General features: G+C 41.0%; 1 protein-coding gene across 7 annotated transcripts in view; it reads right to left on the bottom strand.

Annotated features, from left to right (window-relative positions):
- The window catches only part of cita (citron rho-interacting serine/threonine kinase a), a 228,091-nt gene that overhangs the window by 39,319 nt on the left and 166,336 nt on the right, over nucleotides 1-22,436 (bottom strand). For all 7 annotated transcript variants that reach the window (XM_063034066.1, XM_063034067.1, XM_063034065.1 and 4 more), the window contains exons 30-36: nucleotides 18,103-18,210; nucleotides 16,301-16,463; nucleotides 8,419-8,583; nucleotides 8,064-8,201; nucleotides 7,143-7,323; nucleotides 2,133-2,224; nucleotides 575-676 (exon numbers count right to left, since the gene is read on the bottom strand). In XM_063034066.1, coding sequence (XP_062890136.1) covers nucleotides 575-676; nucleotides 2,133-2,224; nucleotides 7,143-7,323; nucleotides 8,064-8,201; nucleotides 8,419-8,583; nucleotides 16,301-16,463; nucleotides 18,103-18,210 — 949 coding nt within the window. The remainder of the gene's footprint in view (nucleotides 1-574; nucleotides 677-2,132; nucleotides 2,225-7,142; nucleotides 7,324-8,063; nucleotides 8,202-8,418; nucleotides 8,584-16,300; nucleotides 16,464-18,102; nucleotides 18,211-22,436) is intronic.

The raw sequence follows: 22,436 nt of genomic DNA, 5'->3' as shown, positions 1-22,436 counted from the left end.
AGCATGATTTACTATCTTCTAGCAGTCAGGTGAGAAACTGAAATTCTTACCGAAACCAGGAACTTAATTCAAAGAGAATGCAAATATATTTGCTATCTTAGATTGTACCATCCAGTAACGTACTCACTTACGTATGTTTTCTTAAGCTTCCTCTCCCACCATACTTTCAGGATATTTTAATAATCTGATATAATCATATAGTTGATTCTTGCTACTACCATTGGGCAGAAGGTACAGAAGCCTTAAGTTCCACACCACCAGGTTCAGGAATAGTTATTATCCTTCAGACTAGGCTTCCGAATCTGGATGGGTAATTTTATTCATTAGTACACTGAATTGATTCTATGATCCAAGAACTTACTTTTGTAGTTTTATTTTTATTTGCTCAGTTCTTCTGCACTTTGATGTTTGCCAATTTATGTATAGTTTTTGTAAAATTCTATTGTATTTCAGTTTTTCATGTAAATACCTGTCTCAAGGTAGTATATAGAAACATAAAACATAATTTACTTTGAACTTTGATAGTCCACTGAGGTTATTTTTTTTGTTCTGAAATTTCACAATTGAGTTTCACCTGTCTTTGCAGTGTTTACAAGTTCAGTGGCTCCAACTGCTCCATGCACTGTCACGTCCCCATCAGGCAGGCATAGTTCAAATTCATCAATTGGTCTTTGTCCTGTTAGAGGGTAAGAACAACACATTATACCATAGTGACAAAATGTAGCAAAATTGAGGAGACCATTTTATACAACATAGACAAATTCATTACTCTATTTCATTCTCCTGCCAAACCTTTCAAAGTGTGAATGGAAGACAGCTGCTACTATCAACTGAACTCTGTCCACTTTTTTGCAATATCCTCCACAGTAAATCAAGGTGCCACTTAGCTTGGTGATACAAGTTAATCAATATTTATTGCTTACCAGGTAAAATCATTCATCATATCTATTACAAAAAGAATGTAAGGAAAAAAAGATTTTTATTATGTTCTGTACCTTCAGTTATCTCATTGGCGTTCTGTACCTGTCAGCTCCTAAATCCTACCTTTTTTATGTCACTGCAAAAATCTCTGCCTCTTGACAAAGTTATCCTGTTAAGCTAAATTGGGGACATTTATCAGGAGTGCTGTGTATGCAGGGCCCTTAGTATGATAAAGGATCCCAGCCATCCATCCAGCATCCTCTTTGACTTTCTACCATCAGGCAGGAGAACATAATGCATAAAAACAAGAACGGTCAGGATGAGAAACAGTTTCTTTCCCCAGGCCATTAGGCTTACGAACTCCCTGCCACATTGTAATTAATGTGTCGCTGATTAATTTGTTCTGTACCTTATGATATTTAATATTAATGCACTTTAGTTTGTTATTTATGTGCAATTCATTTGTAGATTTTATCCTTACCTTCATAAGTTATCATGTATTATGTGTGTTATGTGTTTTACATGCTGGTTCAAAGAAACATTACCTCATTTCTATATACACTGTATATGTTGTATACATGTATGTATGCAGTTAAATGACATTAAACTTCACTTGACACTTGACTGATGAAGAACATGTCACCAAAGTTATTTCTGCTCAACTAGTTCTGCCTTTTGATCCAGAGAGTACCCCTTTCACCACTCCTAAAAGTTGTGCCCTTTTCCTTTCTTTGGATGTTTGCATTTCAGCTTTCATCATCCAGTCTTTACAAAGATACACCCCAGTTATATTAAACACCATAGAAATGAGTTGACATGTTATATGCTGTCTCTAGAATGCATAGTACTGAAATATATATTATTCATTTAAAGGGATTCTGTTAAGGATTGTAGCTGCTACAAGTACATTTAATACAATTGATCAGGAGTGAAATTCTAGATATATGTAATTAACATAAACTGTAACATAATAAAAAGTTCTGGTGTCCTCTCAATTTGTGATGTCAGCTTTTGTCCACTGCCCTGATTGGGTAAATATATCTTTTACTTTTTCTGTACCATTTGGATCCAGAGCAGTAACTTAACAGCACCTAATGAATGTCCACATTGGACAGATGTTCTCCAAAAGTGCTATTAGGAAGGAGTGATAATTACAGGATGAAGCAAGTACATGCTGTATAATAACATTTATAATAGCATTTATTACTTACCATCTATTGAATCATTGTCGTAAAGGAGAACTTTAGATCCTTCCAGGACGATATACTTCCGTTCCCAGCCCTGTTGCCCTCGTTTCCCATTTCTACCAAATGAAAAACCATAAGATGGCAGAACATGGATAACCGCTGCAGACATAGACGACATTTAGAGCTAGCAAATTAATACATTTTTTAAGAGCCAAGGATGTATGTTGTTCAAGTTAACCATCTCCGCAGGTCAGTGGTCACTCTCCATGGAAGGACTGAGTTTGAGCAGTCGCTCTCCTGATGCTGATGGAGGATGTTTTTGAAATTATGAAATATATGTGATTATTGGTGTGGACAGTAGTTTAGATCGGTCCCCTTTATTTTTCTGTGTTTTCTTTCTAGTTGACAATTGGTGGGTGGGGGGGAGGGTTGATGTCCTTGTGGGTGATATGTTAGTTTTTGTGCGAGGGAGGGGGTTGGGGGTTTGGGTTTTGATGCTCTAGCTGCCGTTTTCCGGGTGGACGATCTGTTAGCTTTTGTGCAAAGGAGGGGTGGGGGGGGTTTAAAATTTTTGTTTCTTTTTCTTTTTCATGCGATGGGGGGTGTTGATGTTTTTTCTTTCAATGACTTCATGGTTTTTCTGTATTTCATGGCTATCGGGAGAAGACGAATCTCAGAGTTGTATTCTACATACAAACCTGGATATTAAAATAAACCTCTGAACCTTTCCAGGAGATAAAACAGTTCTAAGGAGGAAAAGATTATTGTTAAGGAACCATTACAGATCTCCACCAGGAGGGATCCTAAAAAGCAATTGATCTGTGGTATAGGCAAGAACAGTAGTGACCTTTGCAATTAGAATCATAATAGCCAAGGAGGAGGCCACGCAGTCCATTGAGGTAACAAATTCAGGTTGAATAGTTTACTTAGTTCTAGTTCCTCATAGTTCAAGATTAATTGTCAGTCAACCATATACAACTACCCATGAATACAGCCAAACAAAACAGTGTTACTCAAGGCCCAAGGTGCAACATACAGTACCAACAGTCGTACAAAATACAAAGCACAAATAAGATAGCAAGCTCATATAAGGTTTCAGTAAAATACAGTCACACAAAAGGAATATAGTCCAAGACCATGAGTCCACAAATGCTGCATAAGTCTTCTGCCGGGGTAACACTAGGGGCAGCTCCGATTCCAGCTTGGACGCTGCACCACACCGCCTCCAGTCGAGCACACTGACTCTGACACCTCTCTCCTGGGTGGCTGTAAACAGGCAACGACGCAGCTTGAGGCCTGGTCCTCACTACGACCAAGGCCACGCAGCTACCCCGCCGTCCGCCAATAAACCTGTGAATTGTTAACAGGCAACAACGCGGCTTGAGGCCTGGTCCTCACTACGACCAAAGCCATGCAGTTCCCCCCGCCGTCCGCCAATCATTCCACATTAACAATGTCTAAGAAGATCTTGTGATCGCAAGAAAGACGATCAACACAATCACTCACTGCTAGACTGCACACCTCCATTGCGCACCAACGCCTCTCCTGACACAGGCAGCCACACGATCCATACCAAGTTCTCCTTCAATTTCTCTGCCAACAAGCAATGCTCTGATGGGGTAGACCTGCTGAACATTAAGTTCTTAATGTCCAGCAGGGCCTTGCAATTGTTAAAAAACATGTTTAAAAAGGACAATAACACCTCTGGTTGAGGCCGTAGAAGCTGCTGCAATCGAACGCGCAGTCATCTTACCCTCTACTTGCTCTGCAGCTATGCTAATTATTTCTCCTCATATCCAATCAATAGTCCTTTCTGAAAGCCATCCCCACGTTAGGCAGTGAGTTCTAGATCATAAATCAGAATCAGGTTTATTATCACCAACATATGTTATGAAATTTGTTGTTTTGCAGCAGCAGTGCAGTGCAATACATAAAAAAATGACTGTTAGAGTAAAAAATATATAAAAAATATAGTGTCTATTAGTACTGTAAAATACTCAGTGTAAGGAATTGTGTTTATACTCTCTCCATTTACAGCTACATTTCTGTTCTCTCCCTCCTCTTGAATGACTCCCTGAACAACAGTGCCACAATTCAATTGTTCATCCTTTCTACGCCCCATTGTCATCCTCACAGGCAGCAACAATCTCAGACCCGTTGAGCAAGCTCAAGTACTGAGCCTCCTCTCGAGTCCCCCTTCCTGCCTTTTCCACATCTTGTCCCTGGATCGAGACTGAATTTCAAGTCGTTAGTCTAGTAGGTGTGACCGCCCCCTGAAACACAGTGTCCAGGTATCTCTCCCCATTCTTGATGAAGCTCAGATCCAAAGTCATCAACATCGAGCCTGAGCCTCTTGAGCAATCAACACTTGCTGCAGATGTGGTCACCAGGAACCACAATGGAGTCCCCCGGCAACTACATTCTGCAGCTTTAACAAATCACCTGATCCTGCATCCCTAATTTTATGTATTTAGTTGTAATTTTGTATCTTTTCAGTGCAAAATACTACATCCAGAACTGTGTTTTGCACTTGGTCCCGGAGGAATACTGGTATTCATGTATGGTTGAATGATAATTAAACTTGAACTTAACTGCTATTAAAACAAAAATGACCTGTTCCCACCTACTACTCACCTGGCCCTCTTGTCGAAGCCTCTCAAGCCAAAGCCTCAGACCTCAGATTCCTACAGTAGCCCACTCACACAATGGACACCGTACCATACTGGCTGCTTTATCTCTCCATCTTATTTCTATCCCAAGCTGTCTGTGACCTCCTGCATTGTTATAACAAGGCTGCAACATAGCCAAATGAACTATAAGGTGCTACTTTTCAAGTTAAGTTGAGTCTTGTTACAACAACACAGGAGGTCATAGAAAGGTCTCAGGAAGCTCCAGGTCACCCATGAGGATTTAATACAAGAATACCACAAAGGTGGGGGTGCTCCCCAATCTGCAGTTGGTCTCTCCAGTGTAGAGGAACCCACATTACAGTATATTGTTGATACGGTGAATACACTAGGTTGGAAGAGGTCAAGGGAATTACTATTTCACTTGTAAGGATGATAGGAAGGGAAGAGGAGAAAGGACACATTACACCTGCTATCACATCGTCATGATCACCATTGGAAATGTCTGAACCCAAGTGCAGAGGAAAATCAGACTCCCATGTGGAGATGGCAAACAGGGTTTATTCATAGCAGTTCCAACAAAACATTAGTGGCCTGGCTAAGTGACATGGTGACACGTAACATTCTGAAAGCCAGGACCCGCGATAAGTGTCATTTGGGAGTCCATTTAAATAATCCCAGAATATCGAAAAACTTGTGTCAGTCAAAATAAACAATAATCTTAATAAGATTAAACAGAAAGCAGAAACTTTCATTAATACAACAATTAACAAATTCAGGTGCTCCAGAAACCTGGGAGCCCAATGCTCTGACTCCCCGCACAGGCCCGAACAGCTCATCACACACATGTGGAAGTCAAAAGAGCAGAGAGGGAGTGAGTGGAAAGGAAATGGATCAGAGGAGAAAAGTTGGCGTCTAGAAAGGAGGAAGTAATATTATTGGGGAAATAGCAGGCTGAAATAATGGGCCTGCTGGGGCAGCCCTACTTGCGGATTTTGGAAGTGGAAAAGCCGACAGGTTATAAGGATGGATGCTGTGGAGGGAACATCACATGAGGAAATAGGGTTGATCAGTATATGGGAGACAATCGCTTGTACTAAAGAAGTCCCTAGTCTGTATGGTTAGTGGAGAAATAAGTGGAGCTGGAGAAAGTTGTACAATTTCCCTTAGTGCCCCTCGTTCAGAGGGGAAAGTGAGATAAATACACATCTGTCCTTGTGGAGGGGTATGAATGCAAACATAATCAGCTCATGCTGAGACTCCCTAATAACTTCAAAAGTGTCATTGCTCCCACCAAAAACAAACATTGCAAAGAAATACAAGAGAAGGCTGCAAATTTTTGAATTTGGTTCATTTTCAAAAGAACAACATTTTTAACATTAAAGCATAAAAAGCATTAACATGTGATTCAGTAGATTCAAACCCAGTTGAGAGATTAAGCTCAGCAAGATCTGAAGTCTCATGGTATCCATCATTTATAAGTAGTTTCAAAATGACTTGTCCACTACAAGTCATGTTTAGAGTCATTCGGTTCGATTAACTGCTCTATTTTCACATTTACGTGCACAGTAACTTACAGAAAGTTTACACTTATCTTCCAAACATTAGGACTGCTTCTTATACTGCTGAGCCTGAAAATGTCATGCTGGAGAGTCTCCTTGCCTGTTCTTTTAGAAAGTTTATTTTATATTCTTATCATATGTATGTTTCCGACCGTGCCTGCCAAACTGTACTGAACTGCAAAGTTTTGATACATTGCCATTGACTCATGCATTTCAGTTTGATGGCAATAGCTCATAAACCATCAAATTTTAAAGTATCTCTATAATTCTTCCTGAGACACATTGCTACCATCTTCAGATTCCAAATAAATTTTTGTGAACAAAAGAATTTCTATTAGTCCCCACTTTTATGTAGGAAATGTATAAAACCCATGGATATTCCAATTAACCATGAAGGACGTTAAGATTCACAAGGAATGCAGGACGAAGAGAGAGAAAATAGAGGAAGACAAAAATAAAGAGAGGTGGAGAAAGGAAAAACGATAAGTAAATAATGAGGAGATTGAAATGAGAGAAAACATATGAGTTAATTACTTAAGAGGAAGAAAAAGCGCACATGAGAAGGAAAACAGGGTTATGGAGAAGTTGCTGGTGAACGCAGCAGGCCAAGCAGCATCTATAGGAAGAGGTGCAGTCGACGTTTCAGGCCGAGACCCTTCGTCAGGACTGCACCTCTTCCTATAGATGCTGCTTGGCCTGCTGCGTTCACCAGCAACTTTGATGTATGTTGCTTGAATTTCCAGCATCTGCAGAATTCCTGTTGTTATGGAGAAGTGCTGTACTAAAACAAGACAATGAGAAATTTAGTTCATATCCGGGACACCACTGTTTTGAGAAACATTCACCTGGGAATTTTCATCCAGCCCTCCAGCCGCATATTTGATGCTGGATCCTTTAGTTGTAAGCCAGGTGAGTTCATTTTGTCTCGGCAAAAGGCTTTCGTGAAGTGTGTAGCATATTCTGCAGGGAGCCCACATGTTGCTGGTAGACAAGAGGAGCATTTAGGATGGCACATCAATTGGCATTCTAGAGATAGAAAAAAAACATTTAACAATGTTAGACTTACAAGAAGAACTGCAAGTGCAACACCAGTAACGATAAGATTGATAAAAGAACTAAATCTGATGGGAGTCCTCTCAGATTGTTACGTCTGTCCCTTGCCAGTGGAATGGTCTTCTGCACGATCCTCCCCAACTCCCACCCCAGCCAGTATTGTGCTCCTCACAAAGTAATTGCCACTGAGAATGGAAAATCTGCACAAGGAATAGCGAGACATTGTACTAGGGTGGCCATCAAGAGGTGTTACTAGAGTGGGCTGACAGAGATTTACAGTGATTGCAGCACTTTCTGTAAGACCATTGACGCGTTTCAGCGGGTCAAAAACAGAATTACTGCTGGTGAAACATAATGTTCATGTCCTGGGACAAAAATAAGATACTTATACTACAATTTTTTTTTCCCGAGCTTAAGCAAAAACAATGAGAGTAAATTAAATGAGTCTGTATTTCTGAAACAGAATTGCATTAGAAGGAAAATCTTGTTGATAAAAGCCTATCATGACTCTGACTGTACTGGAAGCTCAAAATGGTGAATTCATAATGACTTTGCAATATGGGCTAGGGAGTTCTGAAATTTACTTTTACAGATTAATTTAAAACAATACTGTACACACTAAGATACTTGCTCAAAAAAAGACTATTCCACATAAAATAGACAATAAAAAATAAAGCTATCAGCTTAGAATCGCATTAACCTTCAGGGCTTACCTGCACACTTTGCTGCTTGGCGGCCAAAATGTACTGTATCCAGGCAAACGACGCATTTTGTAGCTCTCATGTTCAGGCCAACGGTGAAACGGTGCGGAATATTATGATGCATGCGTTCCTTCAATTGCCGACCAAATTCTGGGAAGAAAAATTTAACAAAAAAAAAGAAACATGACCTTGGCTATTGGGAAGCAACTATCTATTGGTATGTCCATTATTAGCAGACACACAGACAAATTCTCCAAGATACTAAAATTCCAACCCACTTTCTGGTAGCATTGCAATCTTTCTTAAAACGTGTATTTGAAACATGGTTACAACAGTCCAATTGCATTATTAGTCAATACTGCTTCACCTTCAGGAGTAGAAGATTCCTTCCTGTGGCTGGAAGGAGGAGCCAGCAGGCTGACAGGATTTGGCTGGTGCTCTGGGGAACGGACAATTGCAGACATGAGGATCTGGTGTCTGGCTGAAGCGGGTGTTGATTGCGACTGGTGATCCACTGTTTTTAAATGAGCGGCTATAAGAAGAAAAGACAGTAAAGGCTTAGTCATTGACTGTTTCAGAAGGGAATGCAGTTTGATTACCCCTTGTCTGAAATGCTTGGGGCCAGAAGTGTTTCAGATTTTGGATTTTTTTCTGATTTGAGAATATAATGAGATAGGTTGGATCGCTATCATTTCCAACTCTGAATTTATTTGCTACTGGTAAGCCGTCTTTGTCTTACACTTGTTCATCACACATATGTACTGATGCAGCCATTCAAAGTGTTAGATTTTCATCAGTGATGATCTTGACAAACTCATCAATGAATTTCTCTGCTGCTTTGTGATCAGCAGGTGCTTTATCACCCACAAATCTTTAAAAATGTAATGCGTTGCCTTTTCTTAAATTTCTTCAACCAGCCTGAATATTCAGTTACCTTCAATTTTCAGTTTGCTGTGATAGATCATTGCTTGTTTCATGATCAGTGTACCGTTAAGCGGCATATGTTCACTCTGATACTGAAGATTCCACGCTTTCAATACACGATCGAGATCTTCATTTCTCACTTTATGCAGTGTTTTACTATTTTCCATTAACTTCTGTTCATTACATATGTGAGGTCATTTCTCAGAACTGTCTGTGGTGCGCAGAGACCTGCAGATCACCTGGGAACCTTCCCAGTGCTTTGTGGAATTTTCCATTTGTGACGTTATGTCAGTGCTCAGAAAAATTTCGGATTTCAAAAGTTTTTAGATTTTGGAATTTGGATAAAGGATACTCCCCCTGTACTAAAAATAATTGGCAAAAAAATGGACCACGAGCACCAGAGACATTGTAAATACAGTAAAGCAAACATTATTTGAAACGCTTGATTTTATTCCTTTTATCACCATTAACTTACAATCTTGCCCAAAATAAATCCATTAATCATAAGTCACATTAACCATGTGGTCACTAGGAACATTCTGAAATCTGGTGCCACACATGATCCCAATTGAATTTGAGATCATATCACTAACCTATTTTCAACACTGCAATGTCACCGATTTCATGAGACACAGGAGATTTCAGATGGAATCTGGAGCAAAACAAACTGCTGGAACTCAGTGGGGCAAACTGCAGCTGTGATGGCAAAGGGATGGTTAATGTTTCTAGTTAACACATTTCATCAAGACTCATCTGATTTCATTCCTGCCTCACCTCATTTGCCACAGAAACCCTCGTATATGCCCCTTGCTAGCACTGCATTACATTTCTGGTTGGCTTTTACTCTGCATAAAATAGAAGTTATCTCAAAATCGTGTCCCAACCCATGCCATCTCCCATTCTTTATTCTTTTATATATCTGTCAGGATCTGGGTTTCACTAGTAGGGTCATCATTTATTGACCATCCTTAAATGTTCTTGAGAAAATAGTAGAGATCTTCCTTCATGAAACTACTCCAAGCTTTCTGGCGAATGTACTCCGTCTCTGGCTATCCATCCCATAGGATGATGATGATTCCTTTCAGACAGTTAGTGGGGTTCGATATGAGCGTCCTGGAGTGGCTGTACAGGCCGATCCTTGAGAGGCACTATTTGTCACATACTTGGCAGGTGAGGCCTGGAGGGGCAGCAGGGGCAGAAGCTCTGCGCCTTTCCTCTGTTGCCTCGTTGAGCTTGTTCTCAGCAGCGTCCACACCTTTTCTGATGGTGTTCCTCCACTGTGAGCGATCTTGAGCCAGATCCTCCCATGTTGATAGGACAATGTCAGCTTTCTTGAGGCTCCTGTGCTGAACATCCTTGTACCATAGTCGCTGGCCTCCTCGTTTTCGGGTACCACTGGACAGTTGGCCGTACAAGATGTCCTTGGGCAGTCTTCCGTCAGGCATTCTGACAACGTGTCCTGCCCAGCGCAGTTGGGCTGACGTCACCAAGGTTGACACTGCTGGCATTCCGCCTCGAGGGAGGACCTCGGTATTGGAGACCTTGTTTCGCCAGGTGATCTTCATCAGAGAACGCAGGTGACACTGCTGGCATTCCGCCTCGAGGGAGGACCTCGGTATTGGAGACCTTGTTTCGCCAGGTGATCTTCATCAGAGAACGTAGGTGACACTGCTGCAGTTGGTCAAGCTGGCGTAAGTGTCTCTGACATGGGCACCATGTCTCACATCCGTATAACAAGGTTGATATGGCAACGGCCCTGTGTACCTTGCACTTGGTGACCAACCTGATGTTCTGTGACCAAACTCGATCTTTCAGCTGACCAAAGGCAAAGCAGGCTTTTCTGGTTCTTGACTCAATCTCTACATCCAGAGAAGCTGAGAATGTTATTATGCTGCCCAGGTAGCAAAACTTGTTGACAACATTGAGACAAGTGTCATCAATGAGGACAGTTGGTTGTTTGAAGCTTGAGCCAGGAGCCGGTTGGTACAAAACTTCCGTCTTTTTCAGGCTGATTGTCAGTCCGAAGCTTTTGGCTGCACTGGCAAAGCGACTGGTAATCTCCTGTAAGTCTTTGAGAGAGTGGGCAACTAGTGCACAGTCATCAGCAAACTGTAGCTCTTGCACCACAATGTCCCTGACTTTTGTTTTTGCTCTCAATCTTGCGAGGTTGAGGAGCCCGCCATCAACCCTTGTTTGTAGGAAGACCCCTGACTTCAGGTCTGATGTGACATCCTGAAGAACAGCAGCGAAGAATAGTCCAAACAGAGTGGAAGCCAGAACACAACCCTGTTTTACGCCGCTGCTGATTGGTAGGACGTAAAACTTCCGACAATGAAGGAATGGTCTGCAGTTTCAAGGGGAAAATGCAATTGGTGGTATGTCATTGCAAATAGAAAGAGTGAGATCTCTAAGTTAGTAAAAAAAAATGGACATTTCTAAAATAACCTAATCTGTTTCATTTATAAGTCTGGCACACCTTTATCTTGGAAATGTTAATTTTCTTGCCAGTAAGAGATCACTGGATGAAGATTCAGATCTAAAGCCATGGCAAGGCTCTTGTAGTACAACAATAACAACATTGAAGCACTTTGCTTCTGTTCTGCTGATGCCTGAATTAGGTTTGCAAGAGGCACATTGTCTAATCCAAGTGTAACAGAGCTTTTGAGGCTTGACAGTCAAGTTATAAATTGCATCAAAACCCAGTGGGTTGAAAGTGCTTCCAGCAATTTTGGCACTATGGTGTAATAATGCAGAGGCCACTGGGCATTCACAATTTCATCAGGAAGCATGTAACTAATGCAACCTCCGACTGTGCATTAAGTCCCACAAAATGCATCAAAGGTGATCAAAACAGATAGACTGCTTTATCATTAGTTAAAGAACCCGGCCTTAACTGTTCACTTCAAGAGAATCTAAGGAGATCACCTATCCACTCTCCTGTCCCCAAATCCCTCATCATTCTCTCTCTGCAGTTGTAGAGTGATCAAACACCATAGCAATGATTTCTCCCCAACCTCTATGATCCACTCCCCAACATATTTATTTGCAATTTGACTCTCTGAAACACCAGTAGATGAAGAGAAGGCCCATTCTGCCATGCATGGTATTTCAGACATGAAACATAATACTTTAGAGGAGCTACCTCTTCAGAGGGGGCAAACTAAAATTTCCCACAGACCAAATTTAGAGCCATAGTCATGGTTTCAACATATCTAATCAAATCCAGATTTCCATACCCTTCTTTCAGTTCTCTATCTTCTGCTTAAATACATCTGTGATATTGGCCATATCTATTCTATGAGGTAGCAAGTTCAACACTCTGAGTAAAGTCATTTCTCCTAAATTTTATTGTCTTTACTTGTTTTATTTTATACACGCCAGAAAGTTTTTTTTTAGTTAATTCTAACTGGTGCGTCAATAAGCACGGTTATACCAAAGTTATCGAGGAATAAATGCATCTCCCAAAAAGTGCCTCCACAAATCTGTTGGAATTCTTTGAGGAACAAACAAAGGAGACAAAGGAGAGTGAGCGGAGGTTGTTTCCTCAAATAAGTGGGAATAAAGGAGGCCTGTTCTGGTTGGCTGCAAGTGACTAGTGGTGTTCCACAGGAGTTGGTATTGAGGCTACTTCTGTTCACGTTATATGTCAACAATTTGGATGATGGGACTGATGGCTTAAAAACTAGATGGAAGGGCAGGCAGTGTTGAAGTGGAGAGTCTGCAGAAGGAGTTCGACAAGTTGAGAGTCAGAGTCATAGGGAAGGACAGCACAGAAACAGGTCCTTCAGCCCATTTAGTCCATGCCAAAACCATTTAAACTGCCTACTCCCATCCACCTGCACCAGGACCATAGCCCTCCATATCCTTACTATCCATGTACCTATCCAAACTTCCTTTAAGTGTTGAAATCTCTGGTTGTAGTCCCACTCAACCTCAGTGGAAAAAGCCTGCTTGCATTTACCTTATCTGCACTCCTTATAATTTTGTATATCTCTATCAAATCTCCTCTCAATCTTCTACACTCCAAAGAAAACAGTCCTAACCTATTCAATATTTCCTGATAACTCAGGTTCTCCAGATGCAGCAACATCCTTGTGAATTTTCTCTGCACTCTATCAACCTTGTTGACATCTTTCCTGTAGGTAGGTAACCAAAACCGCACACAATACTCCAAATTAGGCCTCACCAATTTCATATACAACTTCAACATAATATCCCATCTCCTGTACTCAATACATTGATTAATGAAGTCCAATGTGCCAATAGCTTCTTTACAACCTGTGAAGCCACTTTCAACAAATTATGTACCTGTATACCCAGATCCCTTTGTTCTGTTACATTCCTCAGTACCCTACCGTTCACTGGGTAAGACGGTCATACCGAAATGCAAAACCTCACTCTTATCTGCATTAAATTCCATTTGCCTTTTTTAAGCCATTTTTCCAGCTGATGCAGATCCCAGCTGCAAGCCATAACCTTCCAATACACCCCCCAATCTTGGTGTCAACCGCAAATTTGCTGATCCAGTTAACCACATTATTATCCAGATCATTGATATAGATGAGAAAAAAAAACAAAGGAACCAACACCGATCCCTGCGGCACACCACTAGTCACAGACCTCCAGTTAGAGGGGCAATCCTCTACTAACACTTTCTGGCTGCTCCCACAAAGCAATGTCTAAGCCAATTTACTACCTCATCCTGAATGCTGAGCAACTGAACCTTCCATGCAGGACCTTATCAATTGCCTTACTAATGTCCTTGTAGACAACATTCATTGCCTTGCCTTCATCCACTTTCCTAGTAATTTCATTGAAGAAATCTTATAAGATTGGTGAGATTTGCATGAAGTCCACGCATGAAGTCATGCTGCTATCCTTAATCAGTCCATGGCTATCCAACTACTCATATATCCATCTCCTTAGAATACCTTCAATGACTTTCCCACAACTGATGTCACAGTCACTGGTTTATAATTTCCTGGTTTCTGTTTAGAGCCTTTTTTAAGCCAATGTTGCTCCATTGTTATTTTCCAATCCTCTGGTACAAATTCCTGTTGCTAAGAATGTTTTGAATATCTCTGCTAGGGCCCTGGCAATTTCTGCACTTGTTTCCAGAGGGTCCAAGAGAAGACCTTGTCAGGCCCTGGGGATTTATCCACCCTGATTTGCCTCAGGGTAGCGAGCAGCTCCTCCTCCTCTGTAATCCGTACTGGGTCCATGAAGTTGATGCTGCTTTGCCTCACTTCTATGGGCTCACCCAAGTCAATACAGATGCAAAGAATACAGTTAAGAGCACCCCCATCTGTTTCAGCTCCACACATGGATTACCTTTCTGGTCTTCCAGAGGGCCATTTCTGTCCTTGCTATCCCTTTGCTCTTAACATATCTGTAGAATCTCCTTCACCTTGTCTACTAGAGCAATTTCATGCCTTCTTTTAGCCTTCCAGATTTCTTTCTTAAGTGTTCTCTTGCATTTCTTGTTCTCCATAAGCGCCTTATTTGTTCCTTCCCTATACTTCTAGGCACCTCTTTTTTCCCCCTTAACCAGGGCCTCAATATCTCTTGAAAACCAAGGTTCCCTGCACTTTTTATTTTGACATGCAAGCTTTGTACTCTCAAAATTTACTCCTCACTAGAGAATGGGAAAAGAAGCAGCAGATGGAATATAGTGTGTAGGGGAGTGTATGGTCATACACTTTGGTAAAAGAAATAAAGACATAAACTATTTTCTAAGCAGGGAGAAAATTCAAAAATAAGAGGTGCAAGGGAACTTGTGAGTACTTGTGTAAAATTTCCTGAAGGTTAACTTGCAAGTTGAGTTGGTGGTAAGGAAGGCAAATGCAATGTTAGCATTCATCTCGAGAGGACTAGAATATAAGAGCAAGCAATGGTCAGACCGCAACAGGTGTACTTAGAGTACTGAGAGCAGTTTTGGGCCTCTTATCTAACAAAAGTTGAGCTAGCATTGGAGAAGGCCCAGAGAATGATTCCAGGATTGAAAGGGTTAATGTATGTGGAGTGTTTGACAGCTCTGGGGCCTGTACCAGCTGGAGTTTAGAAGAATGGGGGATTGGATCTCATTGAAACCCACTGAATATTGAAAGGCCTAGACAGAGTGAATGTAGAGAGGGTGTTTCCTATAGTAAGTAAGTCTGGGACTAGAGGGAACAGCCTTCGAATAGAGGGACTTCCATTTAGAAGATGAGAAGGAATATCTTTAGCTAGAGAGTGGTGAATCTATGGAATTCATTACAATAGATGGCTGTAGAGGGCAAGTCATTTAAAGTGGAAGTTGACAGGTTCATTATTAGTCAGGTGTAAAAGGTTAATGGAGAAGGGGTCAAGATGGTTAATAAATCAGCCATGCTGGACTGGCAGAGCATACTCAATGGGCTGAGTGGGCTAATACTGCTATGTCTTATGGTCTTAGTAGAAATCGCTAAGCACACTCAAAAAAAACTTTAGATTTATTAACCTGTCTACTTTTTCAATTCTGCTCTAGCATAATGACCTTTCAGGGTTTCTCTTCACAGCTAGATTTTATTGCATACGTAGCCCCCGGTAAGCCTCAGGCTCACTCTGCTTGCTTTCGTCTAGGGGGAGCAGCCTTCAGCCCCGCCAAGCTGGGTAATCAAGTTTGTGTGGATGCTGTGTGATGTACCCCACCCCGCCAAAATAACAGACAATACACCATATGCGATTAAATGATTACACTTTATAGATCTTACTGGAACTATGTAATTAATAGAGATAAAATATAAAAGGAAAATAAAAGGTGCCAAACTTATCAAAGTTCAACCATTTCATGCACAACAGTTGGGGCTCAATTAACGGAGTCTTCTTTCCACCATTCGATCCCCTCCGACCCCCTTGACCCGCCGCCTGGGACCAACCACGGTGGTCGACCAGACACTCCATACGTGTCTGTCTTCGTCTCCTCTTCTCACTGAAGACCCTGGGCCTCAGACTCCCGCTCAGAGTCGGTCCCGCCGCCCAGGGTCACAGCAACGCGTCTCCTCTCTGTCCCCATCGTGCCTTCTGCGCCAAAGCCCGTGAAACACAAAAGCTTACAGACACACAAGAAAGAATAACATCTATCCCAATTGGTTTGTTCCCTCTCTTAGCAATAATATAACCCAAACAAGCAGAGAGAGAGAGAGAGAACTCCTTACATCACAGTTATTATTACAGAGAAGCCATTATATTATAACATAACAAAGAAGCCATTTTGTTAGCCTTCACAGTAACATAAAAGGAGAAACCCTATACACATATTTTTCAAAGGTAAATCAACCAGCTCTTGAGCATTTCAATGCTCTTACCTTCTTCCCGAACACATTTCAGCTCTACACGTATTTTCTGTAGTGCATCCTCTAGCTCCATGTTTCGACATTTCTCCTTATCCAAGGCTACTTTCAAGTCATTATACTGCATAGGGACTTGGACGGGAAGAGTAGGGTCCTCACGCCGGCGCCCAAACAAACTCTGCAAGCAGGGAGCGGCAACATGATGAGAACAATTTGCTCAGCAGCTGAATACCACGTAATGTATCTAGAACACCAGGTAATGTGTCCAGATCTGAACACCACGTAATGTGTCTAGATCTATGGAAGTGTATAAATGATAAAATGGAAACCTGGGAGAGTCTGTAATAAAGATATAATCCTCATCAAAATTACTGAAACTGAACACTGCAGTAGCATTGAACTATTTTCAAAAGGATATACAATATATTTTGAAGGAGTAAATAATTAGATAAGGAATACAAACAATGGTCCTACTGTTCAAGAACAATAATTAGCAAATAATAAATGTTGGTCTCTAGTTGCTGATTTTATTAGCGGAGTTAATTTTCTATTAACCCACATCAGAAGATGGGCAAGACATTGGAAAATAATGTTATTCATGTAGAAGGGGAAAGATTGATCAGGTTACAGTATAGTTAGCATCAGGGCAAAGGTAGATGGTTTGGATGAAGGAGTTATCAGAATCAGAATTAGAATTGGGTTTATTATCACCGGCATGTGTCATGTGATTAGCAGCAGCAGTACAATGCAATACATGATAATATATAAAGAAAAAAAAAGAAAATCAATTACAATAGGTTTATATATGTATATTAAATAGATTAAATATTGTGCAAAACAGAAATAATATATATTTTTCAAAAAGTGAGGTCGTGCTCGTGGGCTAATGTCCATTTCGGAACCAGATGGCAGAGGAGAAGAAGCTGCTTTTGAATCGCTGAGTGTATGCCTTCAGGCTTCTGTACCTCCTTCCTGAGGGTAACAATGAGAAGAGGGCATGACCCCTGGGTGATGGAGCTCCTTAATAATGGACGTCGCCTTCCTAAGGCACCGAGTTATAAGAAATGACAGGATAAGAGAGAGGGATAGTACGACAGTCTTGAGACATTCAAAGACACAAACATAAAACAGAAATACAATAGCAAAATATATCTCTCAACACAATTATATGGAAGCAAGAGTATGCACAACAAGGTCTTTCAGAAAACACTGGAATATTAATGAATGAACTTCTGATCAGAAGTCAACTGCTTTATAGTTCAATCAATTGTAATCATACTAGATTTCAATCGTTAGTGAAGATCAAGTTTGTTTAAAAGTCACGCTTGGACACAGGCCCTTTCCTTTAGAGGATAATTAAAACATTATAAATGAAGTACCTTTAAAGAAACAGAACTTTTAATCTTCAATCAAATTATTTACGTTTTAGTGTTATTTAACCAATTATAAGGCTCATTATATGAACATTTTATCAGAAAATATTTAGATTCTCTCAGAACATCCTGAATATGGTACAGTTCAATGAAAAAATGTGTACACTGATCTTATATTTGAAAAGAAGCCTGCTCCTCCAATTTGACCCTGAATTAAATCTATCTTTACTTTTTGCTTTGTTCAGCTGAGTTTTCCCCAGCTAATTTTGAAGATTCTGGCATTTACACAAAAGTAAGAGTCAAGGAAATAAATAACTGGAGATAGAAGAGAATGCAGATGCTGAGATACCTACTTTGATGATGAATATACATTGAACTTCTGAAAAATATCATATTAGCATAATTCCATAGATCCAACTTCAGTTTGCATTCCCATTTAATTACCTTTTTCTTTTTAATTGACTGGTCCATCTTTGATTGTAGGAAATCAATCAGTTTGGACTGTTGAGAGATAGTACCTTCCAGCTTCACTCTATCATGGGAGAACACCATCTGTAAATAGAAAGAACAACAAAGATTTTTTAGAATTATCTTTATTTGTGCATCGAAACACACAGCGAAATGTGTCATTTGTGCAACAACCAGCACAGTCTGAAGATGTGCTGGGAAAGGCCGGCAATTGGGGCCAGCAAAGCAGGCCCCCTGTGTGCTAGCCCATACATCCTGGAAACAGGAGAAACTCTATGTGGTCACAGTGAGGATGCATAAACACCTTACATACAGCTGTGGGAATTGAACCAGAGTCATTGACATTAAATAGCATTACACTATCCTGCCACCCAGAGCCTACTGTACATTTGCTTATATACAATATAGGGTTCTGCTTCAACCACCTCAGTAGAAACAGCCCAATCAAAGGTCATTTCATTGAGAAAACAAGCTTCTCTGGCTTCACCTGTTTTAAAAGTACATCTTTCCTTTCATCATCTATGGAAATATCTTCAGGTTTTGGTTCAAAACCATTAATTTTTCTTCAGATGAACACACACATTTATTTGTATAAGTCATTGTTTGATCTTTTATCATTGTGCAATCATACTTAACAAGGTATCACTACAGAAATAACCCTCCATAATACCAGACTAACAGAGTAATCACTCTATCCTGAAAAAAATTCAGCTAGAGAAAAAGCACTGGCCTAAAAATTATTTTTAAAAAAGCTAGTGATTGTAAATCATGCCAAGAACATCTTGGTTTTAGTTCTGTTGCTGGAAACTTAATCGTCAGAAACCTAAGGTTTTCAGTGCAATAAAACATGTTGGCAAATGACAGTAAGACTTGGAGAAGGGAGGCTGGGTCTGGAATGGTCGTTAGGGATGTGAGGGGTGGTGGTTATCGGTCCACCTGAGCCTTTTGGTAGCATGTAGTGTGACAGGGATTGGAGATGTTGTAAGATGATTGAGTCTAGGACGGGAGGTGAAACTGGGTCTACATAGTAAGGCTAAAATAGGTCACAATACTAATAAGGTACTTATAAAGCACATGTAACAAAAATAATATGGTAATCATGGCAGACTTTAGACAAAGCAACACACATAAAAGTTGCTGGTGAACGCAGAAGGCCAGGCAGCATCTCTAGGAAGAGACCCTTCGTCAGGACTAACTGAAAGAAGAGCAAGTAGGAGATTTGAAAGTGGGAGGGGGAGATCTGAAATGATCGGAGAAGACAGGAGGGGGAGGGATGGAGCCAAGAGCTGGACAGATGATTGGCAAAAGGGATATGAGAGGATCATGGGACAGGAGGTCTAGGGAGAAAGAAAAGAGGAGGGGGGAAGGCCAGAGGATGGGCAAGGGATATAGTGAGAGAGACAGAGGGAAAAAAAGGAGAGAGAGAAAAAGAATGTGTGTATATAAATAAATAACAGATGGGGTACAGTGGGGAGGTGGCGAATTAGCGGAAGTTAGAGAAGTCAATGTTCATGCCATCAGGTTGGAGGCTACCCAGACGGAATATAAGGTGTTGTTCCTCCAACCTGAGTGCGGCTTCATCTTTACAGTAGAGGAGGCCATGAATAGACATATCAGAATGGGAATGGGACGTGAAATTAAAATGTGTGGCCACTGGGAGATCCTGCTTTCTCTGGCGGACAGAGCGTAGGTGTTCAGCGAAACGATCTCCCAGTCTGCGTCGGGTCTCGCGGTGGTGGGAGGATAGAGTGAGAGCAGATGTGCATGAAATGGGGGAGGTGCGTTTGAGAGCAGAGTTGATGGTGGAGGAAGGGAAGCCCCTTTCTTTAAAAAAGGAGGACATCTCCTTCATCCTGGAATGAAAAGCCTCACCCTGAGTGTTGCTTGAAATTCCAGCATCTGCAGATTTCCTCATGTTTGACACTTTAGACAAAGGCATGTTGAATAGTAAAAGCAAATTTGCAATAGCAGCAAGGAAGAATTAATGGTGTGGATACATATTCTCTAGCCTGAACAAACTCTGAACTGATTCTATGAGCTACAAACTCACTTTCAAGGACACTTTACAATTCATATTCTCAGTTTTATCTTTTACTTGCACAGCTTGTCTTCTCTTGCACACTGGTTGTTTGTCAGTCTTTGTCTGTTTACGTAGTTTTTCATAAGTTCTACTGAATATTTTTCCTGTAAGTGTTTGGAAGAAAATATATCTCAAGGTAGTATGTGGTAACATATATGTACTGTAATAATAAATTTATCAAAGTACACATAAGTTATAATATTTGTCTGAACTTTTCAAATTGCTTTCTTGACCAATACGTTGAGAAAGACCATAGGCCCATAAGACATAGGAGCAGAATTAGATCATTTGGTCCATCAAGTCTGCTCCGCCATTCCATCATGATTGGTTTATTATCCCTCTCCACCCCATTCTTCTACCTTCTTCCTGTAACCTTTGAAGCCCTTACTAATCAAGAACCTATCAACTTCCACCTTAAATATACCCAATGACTAAGCCTCCATAGTCATCTGAGGCAATGAATTCTCCGTCCTCTGGCTAAAGAAATTCCTTCTCATCTCTGTTCTAAAGGGATGTCCTTCTATTTTGAGGCTGTACCCTCCAGTCCAAGACTCCTCCACCGAAGTTCACATAACTTCCACATCCGCTCTATCTACAGTTGACCTTTCAATTTCATTTGGCGGAGTTAATGATGGTACCAGAGGACAACTTCTCCGAGCTCATCAGCAAACGGTCAAATTCTTCCTATTCTAATGTCTCTATTTTCCTTTATAGGGTGGCTGCGGCCCTATTGGGATCTTTGGTCTACAGCGGCATTCAAAACTGCGGTTCTGCACAATGGCACGTTCCCGTTCTTGGAGCTCATCAATTGGCTATGTTTCGGTATATCCAGGTTTGGCTTGAAGTCGGGCAACTTTGGGGTCTTGCATGGCCCTGTGGACACAAGTTCTCACCGTTGTCACAAACTGAAGCATAGCAGGAGCCAGAACATCGAAGACAGCGGGAGTGACTGTCGGGGGACTCTGCACTTGGTAATCAATCAATATCTCTCTCTCTCAATGGTGAGGGAGAGTTTGCTGCCAATTCTTGAGTCAGGGAACTCGAAATAAAAAGCAATGCTTCAGTCTGACTGCAACATTGAAACAGTGACTGTTGTCTCCTCTGTTGCTGTTGAAGGAGTGATACCTGTTCCTCCCTTGTTAGTGACAGTGTCTGTGGGATGTCAAAAATGTCGGAGTGAACAATTAGTTTTTCATGTACTCTAGATCATGGTCTCTCTTTGGGGCTTTACTGTTGCTTGCAGAGTAAGTAGTGGGAATGCTGATGCTTTATACTAGAATAAGTGGGGGAGGAGAGGAGAAGGGTTTGATGCTGCTTGTGCATGGAAGGTGGGGAGGAGGCTTTGGGGTTCTTAAGTTTTTTTTCTGTCATTCATTCTTTGGGGATTTCTCTTCTGTTTCAAGGATGTCTGTGGAGAGTGAGAATTTCAGGTTGTATACTATATATTATCTGATATTAAATGGAACTATTGAACTCCAGCAAGTATAGGCCTAGAACTATCAAGCTCTCCTCATATGTTAACTCTTTCATTTCCAGAATAATTCTCGTGAAACTCCTCTGGACCCTCTCCAATGCCAGTACATCTTTTCTTAGATAAGGAGCCCAGAATTCCTCGCAATACTCCGAATGTGGTTTGTATTCTAGACCTCTCAAAGTGAATGTTAACATTGCATTTGCCTTCCTCACCACTGATTCATCCTGCAAATTTACCTTTAGGGAATCCTGCACGAGGACTCCCAAGACCTTCTGATTTCTGAATTTTTTCCCTGTTTAGAAAATAGTCTGTGCCTTTATTCCTCCTGTAGTTAATAATCAGCTCCTTAATTTGCTGAAATTGAGTGAGAGGTTGTTATTGTGGCAACATTCAGCCATATTTTGAATCTCCCTCCTATTTGCTTATACGTCACCACCTTTGATTTGGTCAACAACAGTGGTGTCGTTGGTAAATTTAAATATGACAATGGAACAGTTCTTAGCCTCACAGTCATAAGTATAAAGTGAACAGAGTAGTGCCTTCTCATGCACCTGTGCTGATATTGATTGTGGAGATGTTGTTGCCAATCTGAACTGACTGGGGTCTGCAAGTGAGGAAATCGATGATCCACTTGCACAAGGAGGTATTGAGGACTAGGTTTTGGAGCTTATTGATTAGTTTTGAGGGATTGTTAGTGTTGAATGCAACCTTATGTAGGTATCTTTATTGTCCAGGTTCAGGGCTGAGTGAGGAGCC

The sequence above is a fragment of the Mobula hypostoma genome, chromosome 27 (assembly GCF_963921235.1).
Source record: "Mobula hypostoma chromosome 27, sMobHyp1.1, whole genome shotgun sequence".
NCBI lineage: Eukaryota > Metazoa > Chordata > Chondrichthyes > Myliobatiformes > Myliobatidae > Mobula > Mobula hypostoma.
The sequence above is the reverse complement of the archived record's forward strand: the minus strand, read 5'-3'. Positions and strand labels throughout refer to the sequence as shown.